The 15754-nt window shown below is 37.0% G+C and overlaps 2 protein-coding genes across 4 annotated transcripts; one reads left to right on the top strand and one right to left on the bottom strand.

The window, feature by feature from the left end:
* Positions 1–119: 119 nt before the first annotated feature.
* Positions 120–7531, top strand: LOC7488744 (protein SIEL). Of its 3 annotated transcripts, none has more exons than XR_002978436.2 (10): positions 120–382; positions 1274–2089; positions 2229–2309; positions 2767–3000; positions 3359–3550; positions 4033–4173; positions 4385–4474; positions 4858–5390; positions 5473–7018; positions 7211–7531. XR_002978436.2 is itself a non-coding variant. In XM_024587725.2 (9 exons), exons 2-9 carry the CDS (start codon positions 1433–1435, stop codon positions 6389–6391), a joined length of 2847 nt encoding a protein of 948 aa, XP_024443493.1. In that variant the 5' UTR covers positions 120–382; positions 1270–1432; the 3' UTR covers positions 6392–7531. The 3 variants fall into 3 exon arrangements, 1 of the variants encoding a protein (XP_024443493.1); XR_002978435.2 differs by having other exon boundaries at positions 1292–2089; XM_024587725.2 differs by having other exon boundaries at positions 1270–2089; positions 5473–7531.
* Positions 7532–8973: 1442 nt separating this feature from the next.
* LOC7460406 (uncharacterized) lies at positions 8974–14596 on the bottom strand. Its single transcript, XM_002323597.4, has 11 exons — positions 14437–14596; positions 13769–13934; positions 13258–13439; positions 12547–13137; positions 12359–12436; positions 11186–11510; positions 10899–11098; positions 10520–10596; positions 9988–10089; positions 9458–9644; positions 8974–9368 (listed from the first exon to the last, which is right to left on the bottom strand). The coding sequence occupies exons 2-11, from the start codon at positions 13908–13910 to the stop codon at positions 9279–9281; spliced, it is 1974 nt and encodes a 657-aa protein (XP_002323633.4). The 5' UTR covers positions 13911–13934; positions 14437–14596; the 3' UTR covers positions 8974–9278.
* Positions 14597–15754: the final 1158 nt, after the last annotated feature.

Here is a 15754-nt window from a genome sequence, read left to right on the forward strand (position 1 = left end):
GGATATAGGGACTAAACTATACTTATGCTTTTGGTCTTTAAGCACTTGTTTCTGAAATTATAAACTATAGGGACTAAAACATACTTATGCTTTTGGGTTTAAGGATCTATCATTAGAATTCTATACGATGGGTGTCTGTCAAAGCATCCACAGAGGCTGTTTCACGACTGCTGCTGTGGTGGTTCTGTGTTGGAGCTGTTTGGGTTGGGTACTTGAGCTACGAGATGGTGGTGGTCTAGGTCATGGTGTTCGGGTGGTTTAGTGGCTGGGCTTGGTGTTAGGGTGTTCGGGCTGGGTGGTTTAGTGGCCGGACTTGGCTGGTCGGCGGTGTGGCGGCGGCTTTCATTTGGCAGCGAGGCACACTCACTAGCTTTTGCTGGAGGTACTCTACTCAACTCTCTTCTCTTCTACTACTCGACGATTACACTTTTAAACTTGATGTTTATTATTTCTTTCTATATTAAAAACAAAAAACTTATCGTTGGGTTATCAACTTATAATCCATCTCCGCCACAAAAATCTTACAATTTGCTTATATATTGGTTGCTTCAATCTTGTCATGCCATTGCTTAGTTTCAGCCCAGCAACCCTCTAACAATTTCCCAGATCATTTTTATTGAAGTAGAAACACAATCAGATTCATGATTTTTGTTTGGTGGGGCTTGCAAGTAAGCAGTCTTTCAACTACAGGCTAGTAGAGTTGATGGTAGGGAAACTTAGAACTTTTTATTAAAAACATCTCTTCTTATGTACTAAAGAAGTTTCGTGACTGGGATGGTTAGGTTCTTTCCATTGTCCATGGCAACATCAATTTGTACATTATTGTTTGGTGCAACACTAAGAACTGAATTTAGAACCCTTTCCCGGCGTGTTGATGACTCTCTAGTACCCTTAGTGTTTCTGTAGCAATTGGTGTGTGTTTTTTGCGATCCATACACAATATTTCCCTTGATTGCAGCCATGCTGGTTGTTCTACTGTCTCTACTTATTCCTGTGATCCATACGCAATGTTTCCCTTGATTGAGAACACGTGAAGCAATCTCTGCAGGCTTTCTGAAGATTTACTCTTGGATTTATAATTTAAAAAATAACTTATTATTCATATTCATGAACTCATGTTTTACTCATGTGATTGGGATGCTTAAGGGCTTTGTTTTTGTGTTTATATAAACACGAATCAAATGACAAACTTTTGTTGCATAAATATACATAAAAAAAGTGCTGATGTTTCCTCTTTTTTTTTTTTAATTTGAAATTCTCTTTGACAAGGTAGAAATCTCATAAATTGTAGCTTGCAAGGTGCTATTCCGGATTTTACTGTCAACTTATTGCCTCTATACACGAATTTGAATCACACAACAAAACAGTGTGCTTTCATCTCTCTTCATCTTCTGCTCCCCCAGTCCAAAAGAACCACGCTCGCTGCTCTTCAATGGAGCATCAGTTGCTTCACACATGCCTGCAATCTCTCAATGACAACAATAATCCTCTCTCTCTACAAGCCCTAGCTTCTCTTCGCTCTCTAATAATCAACCCTAACACCTCTGATTCCACGATCTATTCAATCCTCGAAACCCTGACTTGCTCTCTCCAACTCCGCACCAACTCACTCACAACTCACCACCACATCCTCAAACTCCTCACTGACCTTGCTTCACACCGCACTCACCTCTCCTCTCAAATCCTCAACACAATCCACTATAGCTCGCTCCTCTTTACAGAGTCAATTCAAATTGCCACCGAGTCACTCACTTCACTCGCTTCGATTGCCAATTCTGATCACAACAAAATCGATGATCAGTTATTTATGTCCCTGTGTTTTGCTGCCACTTCAACTTCCGCTCGATTGCGGCTGCTCAGAAATGGAGAGAGGTTAGGCATAGGGATGCACGTGCTGTTTACTATGTTTTTAGGGTTTACGGAAGATCCTTACCCATATGTGAGAAAGGCTTCTTTGGATGGATTGCTAGGGTTGTGCAAAAGTGGCAATGTTTTTGAAGATATCAGTGTGATTGAAGGTTGTTATTTCCGTGCTGTTGAGCTTCTACAAGATAATGAGCATTCAGTACGCTCTGCTGCAATCCGCGTGGTAAAAAAGAAAACCGATCCTTTAATTTTTTTCTGATTTACCGTGTTTAATTAAAGCATGGTAAAAAAATAATCACTTAAGATTTAACTAATTTATTGTTGTGAATATTCGGAAAAAAAATTCACTGCTGTGAATGCAGGTAAGTGAATGGGGGCAAATGCTTATAGCAGCAAAGGAAGAGAATGATAAAATAGATTGGTCAAATCAAGTATTTGTGCAGGTATTTTTATCAACATTGTTGTGCTGCCTGTTTTTTCTTCTGAGGATTTTTGGGAAGTTGATGGTTGCTCGTACAACCTGTACAGAATTTTTGGTTTAATTGCTTTGTTGGGTTTATTTGAATGTAGGGTCTAATGAATTTTTCAGTGAAAAGACAGATTTTTAAACAAATGTACAATGTGGGGTTAAAATAATCACCTATATGATAGCAGATTTTAATGCTGCTGAAATAGATGTTATGAAAATACAGGATACGACATGGAAACCTGAGCTTAATTTAAGAGTTTTATGTAATTTACACTAACAATTTTTATTTCTTGGTAGGGTGTAAACTGCTTTTTTCATATATGTGAATACTCCTGCTGCCTGTTTTGACTGCAATGGCATCTATTTGTGTCTATGAATAATTAATAGTAAGTTTTTTTCCACTCTTAAATATATTATGAATGTGCTCGCAGCTCTGTTCTATGGTAAGAGATATGAGTGTGGAGGTCAGGGTGGAAGCTTTTAATGCTCTTGGCAAGATAAAGTTGGTGTCTGAGGACATTTTATTGCAAACTATATCAAAAAAAGTCCTAGCAATCATGAAAGAGAAGAACTCTCATGGTCAGTGTACAGCAGAAAGGTTTGAGATTTTGGCATCTAGTTATGCTGGAGCTTTTGTGCATGGGCTTGAGGATGAATTCCATGAGGTAACTTGGGTGGAACATTTTGTTGCACTGAATCTTATAGTTGTGCATAATATGATACATCTTTGAGAGAGTAATACCCTTTTCTTTTCTTTTTCTTTTTCTGGATCGAATAGTTATTATTTATGGTTCACAACAATTGTCCTTGCCAAAGCGATATACTTTTAAAACTGATTGGATCCTTCATATGTTCTCTCTATTCATGCATGTATAGGTGTAGAAGATGGTTGGGATTTAAAAATACTGTGGAGTTTACCATAATGGACCCCCCTTTTTTATTTCATATTTAATGTCAGCAGCCCAAGTTGTGTTTCCCAAATACCTGACTACTATGATTATGACACTTTGTGCTTGCTTGAAGGTGCGAAAATCTGCTTGTAACTCTTTGCGCATTCACACTATCCTCTATGCTGAGTTTGCTCGTCGGTCCTTAAGCTTGTTGATGGACATGTTGAATGATGATTCAATGGCTGTAAGGTTAGAAGCTTTAGAAACACTGCATCACATGGCAACCTTTGAGTGTCTGCATGTGCAAGAGATACACATGCACATGGTAAGTTTTCCAATCCTTCTTTACAAATCCCGAATAAATATTGCATTTGGTAGAATATTTAGATGCTCAACACCTTCAGTCCACTTTGATGAGGATAAGAAGTCTTTCTAGTGACATGGTGATACTGGCTGTTTAAATGTTCATTTGTGACATTTCTTTTGTAGATGCTCCCAAAAAACTCCTTTATATCTCTCTCTCACACAGCATGCCCATGATTCACCCTCCTCCCACAGCACGCACATGGGTGTTAGCTTGTTTACATATATGTGCATGCATGTATGAATGTATTACACACAAATCATTAGCTTTGGGATTGGCTCCTTTTATTTTTTTTTTCTCCTATATCACACTATGTTTCACTTTATATTTTTTTTGGTTTATTTTTTAAACCAATTATATATATTTGAATGCTATGACTTGCTCAGATTTTTTTTAATCACAAGTGTGGTTGCCTATAATGCAAGTGTTGCTTGATTTTGCAGTTTCTGGGCTCTCTACTTGATAACTGTGATCTAATAAGATCAATCGCAAGAAAAATTTTTAAATTGGTGAAGCTGTCCGATTTTAAATTATTTAGATCATCTATTCATGGCCTCCTTCAGAACTTGGAGAGATATACAAAGGTTAGCTGTTCCTCACTTTACTTTTCTTTTTGTTACAATCCTCCCTGCCTCCATCCCTTCCAACCACAAGAGGTTAGGGGGGAAAGAAAGAAACAAGCAATCTTGCGAGATGTCCTTAAAAGAAAAAAAATCTTATGCATCTCCGAATATGAAAATGTGATTCTTGATCTGTTTCTTTAATTTAACATGTTGGAAATTTCCTTTCTTCTAGGATGAAGCTGATGTCTTCTCTGTTTTGTTTTTTATGGGTCGAAGCCATGGGAACTTTGCTGCTCGTGTTGTCAAGGAAGTTTCTCAAGAGGTTAGCATGATTAATTGGACTATACATTCTTGATCACGCACTTATCAGTCCCCATAATTGAATTTCTATGGTATATAGGTTTTTTTTTCCCCACAACCCATGGTTTATTTTTTTTCATGTTCATGGCAATGCCTATTTTTCTCTTTGTTTTGCTGTCAATGCAACATTTATGACCACTTTCAACTTTAAATAGAAGAAGAAGAAGAAGAATCCTTTGTTGAGTTGACTCGTTTTCTTCTTCTTCTTCCCCTTGTATCTCTGTTAATAATTATCCAATATCTAAAATCATTTTGTTTTCATCAATGGATACTACTGTACATTATTATGTTTTCATACTAGTATCTGCTTTATAGAGTTTTATTGTTCACTTTCTTTGAATCCAGATAGAGCCAGTTTTGGAGGGAAAATTGGTCTTGGATAGTGCAAGAGTAGCTGCGTTTCTTGTACTTGCCATCTCAGCTCCACTCTCACAAAATCAGAATGGTCAAAACATTCCACCTAGATTATTTTCTTATGCAGTAACCCTGCTAGGGAGGATCTCTTCTGCTTTGAGAGAAGTTGTAGACCAAGATACACTTTTGGCATATTTGTCTCGGTGCAGTAGATCCTCCACTCGTGGCACAGAAGTGGAGGAGTCGTCATTATTGCCAGTTGTTGATGATGCTGTTTTAACTCATAGCAGAAAGGATGTCAATAATCCCGTTGGGGTGCCCATGCTACAAACTGGCAATGAAACTTCCAAAGTTCAGCCTGTGATATCATGTGAATTAGAGGATTTAGCAACTTCAATTGTAGAATGCCAGGCAGACGAGCTTGACGAAGTCATGAAATCTGTGAACCTTATCCTTGCAAGGGTCAGAGATGCCTGGCTTTTGGTACAATCAAGGTGCACCAATGTAGCAGTGAGAGCTCTGAGGTTGTACTTTAATTATATGTAAATTTTCCTTGCTGTATTTAATGCCCCTGTAATGTTTTATACTAATTTTTTGCTCATGCAGGGATTGCAAGAGAGAATTGGCAGTGTTAACCTCTGCATCGCTTGAATCTGCTGGTATATTGGCATTTACGATGCAATACCTCCAGGTAATGAAACTGTTTGCTAAGATATGGGAGCACGTTGTATGGAAGATAAGGTCCGATGAAACAGGAGGACTGGAATATCTATTTGGGAAACTAGACGTGAGGCTCAGAGAACTGAGGTATAGATATATAGGGTTTTCCAAGGAAGAGGAGTTGTATGTGTTGGAGCTTATAGTTGTGGCCTGTATGTTAAGGTTATCCAAAGTTGAAATCTGCTGCTCTCCTACTACATTGAAAAAATTGTCTGCTATAATTTCACATATAGAGATTCTCAATGATAAAGGACCCATGGAACCATCCAATATTTTAATGGACGCTAAGAAAACAGTGCATGAGATTGAGTCTTCTAAAGCTGGTATCTCATGCAGTCTCTTCCTGATTACAAACTTAGTTGATTTCTTCACCCTTAAGCAGTTTAGTTTATGCCCAAGAGTAAGGCATATAAATGCAGAACTGGATGTTCCTGGTAATGATTCTGAAAATCCTCTTCCTTTTGTCTCTGGACTACCTGTGGCTATACCTCTGGATATTACTTTATACAATGTCAGTAGTGAGAATAGGTTGTGGCTTACGATAAGAATGAGTCAGGAGTCAACTCAATTTGTCTTCTTAGATTCGAACATATTAGGAGGCTGCAATGAGGTCAAGAAATTTACATTTATGGCACCCTTTTACAGAACTCCAAAAGCTCGTTCATTCTCATCATGGATTAGTATAGGCATGGAATGTGCTCTTGAGGATTGTCACTTAGTGAAACACTGTGGAGGTCCAAAACGCAAATTGGTTTATCTTTGCCAGGAAAAAGAAGTTCATTTGTGCTTGGTTCGGAGGGACTGAATGGCTTTTTGATATTTCATATGTCACAGATCCTCATTGCATTTGTCCTCTGTTTGCTGGAAGCTGGATTCATCAGTTGATCATAGACCTTGTTTTTATCTCATAATCATTGTGATGGTACGAACCAGACTCTTATATATGGGAAAATGGTCTAGATATTCTTTTGATAAGTATGCATGAACAAGGATAGTGTGGAGAACCTCGTTTTTCTTCACATCAGATTATCTTGATGTCAATCTTCCCCTCTTGGTTGATTTGTAAAAGCTCTGACCACTGCTACACTTTCAAAACTATGCGTGTAAAATTACAGAAGTGGATGGTTTTCCCTGTGGATCATGCGCTGGTGCCTGCTGATGTCCAATGCTGGGTTGTCTTATGAAAGTTATGTGTTGGACACTTGTGAAAGTTATGTGGTGGACAATTTTAAACCTTAAGCCTTTCTGTCTTTATTGCTGTTTCCTTAATTAGTTTTCTAGGTTGCGTTACTTGGGATAAAGTTGTTGAAGGTCTTTTCATGGATGTAAGAGGTATGTTGTAAACCCTGGAAGATTCTGGATATTGCTGATAGTACTCATTCTTAATGGTATGCTTTCAGGCCCTCAAAATTCTGAATTTCTTTTTTCAAAGGTATATATTCTGTCTTGTTATAACATTTTTGTTTTTTGAAATTATGCTTATGCTGTACACATACTTTTGTAAATGAGTTCTACAGCTAAAGAAAGGAACCAGCCATGCACTAACGTTGAAAGCAATTGTTGCATTTTTAGCTCCTAACCGCATGTGCCTCTCTAACTTCTTAAAGTTTGAATCATTTGACAGGTCCTTGAAATCGGAACTCAGAGGTCGATTAAATACAGTAGGCTCCAGATAAATTTAATTTTAAGTATCAACAAGAACAAAGAGCCCCACAAAATTAAGTTAATTCGGTGCCTGAATTCCTCTGGTGATATCGTTGCAGATTTACAATTGATTTTTATGTTCGTTCTGTGTATTTTCTTGAAATTTGTTGGTTTTGATGTTAATACAGCGGTAACATCTGCTATGCTGATGTTAATGAACCTTCATTGGTCTTTAATGTATGAACAATTGCAGTTTGTAATGATGGGTCTTATTGCTCTTAATGTCAAATTCTTGAAATCACGTTTCTAGTTTCTTATTAGATTTATGTATTTGGTAATATGGTGGAAGGGTTTTTTTTTTAATTAAAAATGCATTGAAATGATTTTTTTATATAATTTATTTTTTTATTTATTTTTAATATTAGAATATCAAAATCATTGAAAAACACTATTAATTTGATATTTTTTTATGTTGAAAACACCTTGAAAAGAACTTTAAAAAGCGGGTTGAGTCGGTTGAATTACATTATCACCAAATGAAATAATTGGATACTGATTCCACGGTTGAAAATCAAAATCATATAGTAGTGTACCTTGTTAAGGATACAATCATATACATCTTATGTTTGTGGCTGTGTTAACCTGTGAATTGATGTGAGTTTGAATCATAGTAGGCAGATTTTCCATGTCCTCGCAGATGAGGAAACTAACCATAACCATTGCGCAGCCAATGGTGAGGTCAAAATGGAGGAAATTATCAGGAACATTAATCTCACTTGCAGCATGGATTGTTGTTGGCTTTGTTAAAAAACAAAAATTCTTGCACCCTTTTTGTGTTCCTTGACGAGCCTTTTGACCTTCTCTCATAATCCTTCACCACTGCATGGACCTGAAAGATTCTTTTAAGCCTGGGCTGGTCAAATCCATGGACCTGTCCTGTTTAATCAGAGGTTCACCACTGTTTCAATTCAAGGATTGTTGTTAAATGCATTGGTGTAAAACTCGGTCGGCCTGATGGGTTAACCCACAATCTTGACCAGGGTTTACACAGAAAAAAACAGGGTTGCAATTAGTTAGTGTGGTAAAACTCATGTGATATGTCAGGTTAACCCGGTTGATTCAAACAGTCCAGAAATTAAATTAATGAGCGGGTATCACGATGGGCATTTTAAGATACAACCCCAGCATGTTCAGACTTCATATGTCTTGTTCAGTCCCTTCCACTTGTTCAGGAGAGTCTAGCCCCTTTTGGATTGGGACCCCTCCAGAAATCGAAACCTGTGTTTTATACAATAGTCACATGCAAAACAAGAAAAGGCCGAAAGGAGTTGATATCTGTGGCAGTCTAGACGCTAAAACAATATTATTTCGTGTTCCTATCCCCTCCTTTTGAGCCCACAAATTATATTTATAAAAAGAAATGTTTTGGATATCAGAAACGTATTTGATGCAGTATAAAGTTTGTTTCTTAATTTATTTACTTTTTACATATGCTTACACATGCAAAAGCCGAAGAGGCTCCATTTCTTGAGCTTTGCATGGACCTATCTCATTCATAGGGTTACCAAACGAGCCATAGCCATAAAATTACAAACAATCGTTGAGATCATTTCCCCAGTCCATTTTCCCTTTTCTATGATTTCATTCTTCTTCTGTAATGAAAAAAATATGATTATCAGAGAGAGAGAGAGAGATTCCCTTCTAATTCAATTCTAACATCTAGCAAGAAAAGAAGATTGAAGGTTCATATCAACAAACTGATGAAAGGAGAACTGCAGTCACGATCCCATCTTTGCAAACAGAATTCAAGATCAAGCACAAAATGCTCAGAAAGTGACCGAGACAACTGCCATTGTTCGTGGTATTTCCCTTGATGATCTATTTGATGACGGGATTACTGTTTTTTACATACTTGAACAAATTCTATATTGCCTGTTGCTTGCATCCCACGTCCTGATCTAAAAAAAACAAAACACTTTTGGCTTCTAATGACCAATCATCATACCAATTTCTTAACTCTCAAAAAGATTATCAACCATTTCCATGATTTACAAAGCAATAGCAGACAAAAAGCATCTTTTCTTGATGGCCCTGGACTTCTTTTCTTGCCATCCCTGACCCTGCTTGAAATGTTCAACCTGCCATTTCGTAGGGGGTTAAAATAAATATGTGAAAAGACAAAGTAATGTGGAAGGTAACGTGGAGATATTTGCAGAAGGTAGCATACGGTATCTATCATGTTCTCATCAGATTCCAGCCCTCCAACAACATATATCGATTCCTTAATGGCGGCGGCGGCGGCATAGCCTCTAGGCTTGTTCATGGGTTCCCCAGGGATCCACGAGTCAAGACGAGGATCAAATATTTCTGTGCTTGAAACCATTGTGCTTCCATCATAACCACCCAAAGCATATCTAAAAAGGGAATTTTCCATAATTAATAGCATGCATGCATCCTGAAGCAGATACTAAAAAACCACAGATGGTGAAATTCATCAAGTAGCATAATTCAAACCAATGAGAAAATAGCCGCCTAAAAGCAGCTGGAATGGTGCAACCATTGTTTTACATCTCTAATTATCGAAAATTTGGGTCTCTTCTCTGCGACCTAATTAAGGAGGATTACTTCCCTGCTGGGATGGTGAAACTCAATATATTTAAACACCAAATTTTTAATTTGGGTAGGACTACTATTTGCAAGCTCATTAATATATTACACAAACTGCTGCCTTTAACATAGTAAGAAATGAAAACTTACAGTTTTTCATTCAAAACAACCAATGAATGGCAGCCCCTCTTTGCATTCATGCTTGCAATTCTGCTCCAAGAATGTTCTCTGGGATCAAATCTTTCAGCAGTCCTGAAAGAATAAAAGGTAGTCAGCCATTATAATGGATTTTTTTATGTGAAGGGCCTATTTCCAAAATGTTCCTAGCAGATTAAACACCCACAATTTCCCTTCAAGACAGAGTAAAAAATCTGTAAACTACAGGCTCCTGAGGCAAGATTATCTAGTTGAAAAGGAACTACAAAGCAAAAAAATTAAACTTCAAGCAGGCTCCACCTCTATGTGAGTATTAACTCGGGAAACTATTGTCAGAAACAGCAGACATCCTCAACTCCCATATCCTCAATCTCATCTCAATCATTTATGCACATAAATGTGCTCGCTTGCATGTGTGTTTGCAGGTATTCATGCAAGTATTACATGCATCATAAATTTGAGTGAAGTTGCTAGCATAGAACATAAGACTAGTGATGAAACAAAAAGGAATGGCATGTTACAATACTTTGAATAATCACTCCCATCAAATCCACCAGTTGCATAAAGTACACCATTGAGTTCCACAGCTGCAAGAGCAAATCGCTGGAACAAAACAAGGAAACAGTAGAACAGCCTTTAATCAGGTTATCCAAACATATCAAATCCAATGAAAGAGTTACTCGAGGTCATGAAAAGCAGACTTGAAAGGAAAAGCCAAAAAAAGAAAAACTAAATACAACTATGTAAGAGGCACATGGGAAATCACAAGCAAATGAACCTGCTATCACAAACTTCATCCTTGACTAAGGGTATAACTGCCAAGTTCTAAAACCTTTGGAACTTCAAATCAATCCAAGAAGATCCACCAATAGAAAATATAAAGCAAGACAAGCAGTGACTTCTACCTTCTGTAGCAGCGACCTTGTTGGGATCCACTTTCCAATATCTAAAACAAGCATTTCAACATCTGCAAAGCATTCAACCCCATTTCCACCACCCATGGCAAATATTTTGTCATTTAAAGTAGCCCCAGCCAAACTCCCTTTCTTCCCAGTCAACGATGGGCGAGGGGTCCATTGATCATTTGCTGGATTGTATGATTCAACTTCATATGACATGAAAAAAAAAATGTTAAGAGAAAAACAAGTTTTAGTAAAAAACAAAAATTAAGAAACAGTAACAGAGCTCATACCCGTGTCATACCACAACTGGCCATTCCCACCACCAAATACATAAAGCTCTTCATGAAACTGTACAACTGAAGCATATGACCGGACAGAGCTCATGGGCCTCAAAGATTTCACTACATCTTGAGAGGGAAAATATAAACTGAAAGTCGACAACCACGATTCACCATCATATCCCCCCATCAGATGGATGGCATCAGTAGGATCCAATTGCTCCTCGTCAAACAAATTATTGACTGTTTCATCAATGTCTGCCTTGGAAGGATTAGACATGGATTCCAACATCATACACCGATCTTTCAACTGTTGAATTTGTTCTTCAGCCTCAACCTGAAATGCCATCCAGAAAGCCAGTCATAAAAAATACACAGCATATAAATGTAAAGGGACAAATACAAGCATGGACTGGTATCCATGAACATTGTGCCATAAGCTAAAGCAGATTTTCTAAGGATGAGATGCAGAGTTTATGGCAGGGGAAAATATCATAGAGACCTAAATTTGAATATTTAACGTCGCAGAAACAGATGCAAATCTATGATGAAGTCCATAAAGTAAAGTAGAAATGAGACAAACATGCCACATGTTCAAATCTTTGATCAGTTTAAGGACTCTAATTATAGAGCAACAGTACATGGAGATTGTCTTGGGTATATCATCTGCCAAGCTGAAGCCCTCCTCCAGGAAACTAGACTAAAATTATGTATCCAATTTCTAATCTACTCTTATACAAATTTTTTTTACTCTACAAATAGTTATTTAGGTGCATGTAATCGATTGCAGTGGGTCTCTTTTTCTCTAACAAGCAATACCAAATTGCCTCTAATTTCAGCATTTCTAGTTTAGCCTCTATGGAAATATTCAATTTCATATCAACCTTTTTTTCCCTAGAATTCGTTGCCAAACATCAATCCACCTAATATAGTTATATACAACAGTTACGGAATTGCAAAGTAAATTTTGTTCCTACAAATAACAAAGGCCATTACCAGTTAAAGACCAGTCCCTTCAATCACTCAACAAAAATATTGTAGCCAGTTCAATCCCACAGGATGTCCAATTACTTACCAATTGGCATGGCAAACTTCAATCTGCCTGAAGTTAAATAAAAAAAGGCATTTCAACATCTAGAACATAGCAACTACAAAAACAGAAGTCTTGAGGCACTTAAACAATACCAGCTTCTGTTCTAAATAACCCATCTTCAGAGTTTGTTCTGTTCTAAAAGCCTTAAGCTCTTCCATCCCTTTAGCCAACTACAAATATAGACAGAACAAAAACAGCATGAGAGAGAAATGACTATCACTGAATAAAGTGTTGTCATCCATGACACGATTAAGATGAATAAATAACAGAAAAACTCCACCTGAGCAATGGTAGATTGACAAAATGTACAAGGATTGACATCATTCTTTTCCTCTGAACCCATCTGCGCCTCTGCAGAAGCCTTCTCCTCCAAGTGCATATCATGTAAAGGAGGAGAATCTTCTGTGCCATCCCTCACAGAAGAGGCTTGAGGTTCAGATCTGAGAGCCAATTCTTGCAGCTTCTTGAATATTAGCTCTTTCTCTTCTTGTTCCACTGCTGTCACACCCAACTGATCTTTCACTGGTTGATTATCTACATCTGAAGAAGCAATGTGTGTAGAATCTGATTTTGTACTTGAATTATCAGTGTGGTCAATTTCTGAAGCAGGCAAGTTGTCTCCTTCATCTTCCTCTCTTGATTTAGACAAGGGACCAGGTTGGAACATGTTTCTCCACTTCTCTATCTTCTGTGTCAGTACACAGGTGCCAGGGGAAACAGCTAAAGATGCTAATAAGGACATCAGCTTACTGGTTTGAACATGGTCAAGCTCAAACCAGAAATGATTATGATTGTAGTAGTTATCTGCAATAATCGGTTTAAATTGTTCTTCACGCAGTGGTTGACATTGCAGCCGCACGTGAATTTGAACCTTGTTGACCAAACCATAATTTCAGAAGAACAGTATTCTTGATTATAATGCAAAGTCTTCTCCATATAACCTTAATGACTAAAAAAATCTGAGTATTTAAGACAAACCTTCAATTAATACCTGGGAAGGATATGGTGTTCTTTGTGCACCATCACTGGTCCAGCCATACGGGTTTATGTTCATTTGGCCAGAGCTAGCAGCCTCATATATCCCATAAAGTTTCCTGTCACTATAGTTGAATAGGAAGAGAGGCAGGCCGGGATCAACATTCTTTACATAAGAAAAATGCTGACCCGGTAAACCTGTTCAAATTGAAAGAAAAATTTTATGATTCCTGGGATACAAATGTGAGCCTAATAATCTACCACCCTTTAACATGCTTCTCAATAAATATTATATTTTATAAAAATGCTCATTGTTCTCCTCCGATGCTTCACTATTTATGAGCACAGGGGCCAAGATAAACACCAGAATCCTCGCATTAAAAAATATTTCATAACATAGTGAATTCGACATGCATGAATTCATTACCAGTTACATTACTAAAGCATGATCTTACCAAATAGTAATAAGAACATCTAAGAGGTACTATAAAACAAACAAGGTAATCAAACAAATGCAGAGAACTGACCAAAGAGTTGTTTGGATAAGCACTCTCTTATCGTATTGTTCGTACAAACAAATATTACACCTCCAAGCTGACTCTTCTTCAAATTTCTAGCATACATATTGTCAATCGCCAGGTTACTTGACACCCGCCCACCTTTTTCCATCGAAAAATGCCTGTGCTTTCCTCCCTGCTACCATCAATCACAACATTAATGGTCAACCTCAAAGACCCCTCCAAGTTTCCCAAAAAGCAAAAAAAATAATGTCAAATACAAAGAACAAAACATTAATTTCATGCCTTCTCCATGTCCAATTCAAAGCTTACGATCAATCATTTCTCATGACAAAAGACATTAAGCATTGAAGAAAAGAAAACGTTTGTGAGGCATAAAATCGAACACATGGTAGACTACATGTTAGTCACACACAAATTTAATCACAAACTCTTAAAAAAAACACATTATTATTTTTTATGAATTTAAAAAGAAAATTACTAAAGTAAATTAAACAGAGAAGGAATGAAGAATCGCACAATCTGTCCAGAGAAATAAATGTATTAAAACCCTAATAAATTCCAAATTCTCTCAAAAAATATTTCGATGCCCATGCCAAAATATCAAAAAAAAAAATCAAAATCGGTTCATATTGTTAGATACAGAGAAAAGAGGGAGAGAGAAGAGAGAATCGCACTGTTGAGGGAGTGGGTTAGGGTCAGAGAGTGATCGAGTGAAGAGAGGTTTAAACTTTAAAAGGAAAAGGAAACTCTCTCTCTCTCTCTCTCTGGAACAAAGCAAGGGAACAGAGTAAGGCTTTCGTCCCTATGCAGTATCCCACATCGGATGGATATAAAGCAACATAAACGTTTATATTCACTGGAGAATATTCCACTCGCCAATCCACCGTGAGTCGGAGTGAATGGGTCGTTACGAGACCCAGGAAAGTCCCCGGGCCCAATTCTGCAGAAATGCAGCCCTGGAAACGGGGTCTCTTCGTGCATCGAGTCTCTCTGTGCCTTGCGCAGGGAGGGCTGAGACGCGTGTGGAGCCTTGACCTGATGCCGAAGTAACTAGGCCGAATGTTCTACAGTTATTCACTCGGTTCATATTAGTCTGTGGACCAACAGAACGGGGCTTATGACTCATGGTGTCCTTTTTCTCCCTCTTCAAAGGCCCATGGCTTTCATGCATATATTTTTTTCTTCGAGCCAGTGTGAGTACAGTATATAAAATTGGACCGAAAAGAAAAGGGTAGGTCTAGTTTGTTAGGCATAAAATAGGACATCAATAGGATTTACTCTGTATATAAACGATGTTATTTTAAAAGGCAGTCGGGTTTTTTTTACCAATTAACTTGCCAAATAGTAAAAATAAATTAATTTTGAATTGATTTTTTTATACCTAAAATGAGTTAGGAGAAGGGTTAACTAGATTTTGAATCGACCTGACCAAGTATAGTAATATAATGATCAACATATATTTTATCGGGTTTAAATATTTGACAATTCAACCACTTTACCTTACATGTGCGTATGAATATTTACATTTTACAAATATTTTTTTGATAAAATACAGTTTAATTATTGTATTTGTTTTTTCAATGAAAATTTAATACAATGTGTACTGGTCTTGTACAAAATGACAAATTTAGATGGTGTTCGGCATTGTTGTTTTGCTGTATTTTAAAATAAAAAATTAAATTTTTTATATTTAAATTAAATTTTTATGTTTTTTAATTATTGGTATCAAAAATAATTTAAAATAAAAAATTTAAAATAAAAATATTATTTTAAATACATTTTCTAGGAAAACTTTAAAATAAAAATATTATTTTAAATACATTTTCTAGGAAAACAAAAAACTTTAAAAATCAACTGCACCGTTCTCCATAACATCTCATTAATCCCAATGTACTCTTCAGTTTTCACTATCGCAAAAATTAAAGCCATTGCAGACACCAAATTGTATTGGTATTGCAAAAGCAACAACAACATCAAGCACACCACACCAAA

Source organism: Populus trichocarpa, chromosome 16 (assembly GCF_000002775.5).
Source record: "Populus trichocarpa isolate Nisqually-1 chromosome 16, P.trichocarpa_v4.1, whole genome shotgun sequence".
Lineage (NCBI taxonomy): Eukaryota > Viridiplantae > Streptophyta > Magnoliopsida > Malpighiales > Salicaceae > Populus > Populus trichocarpa.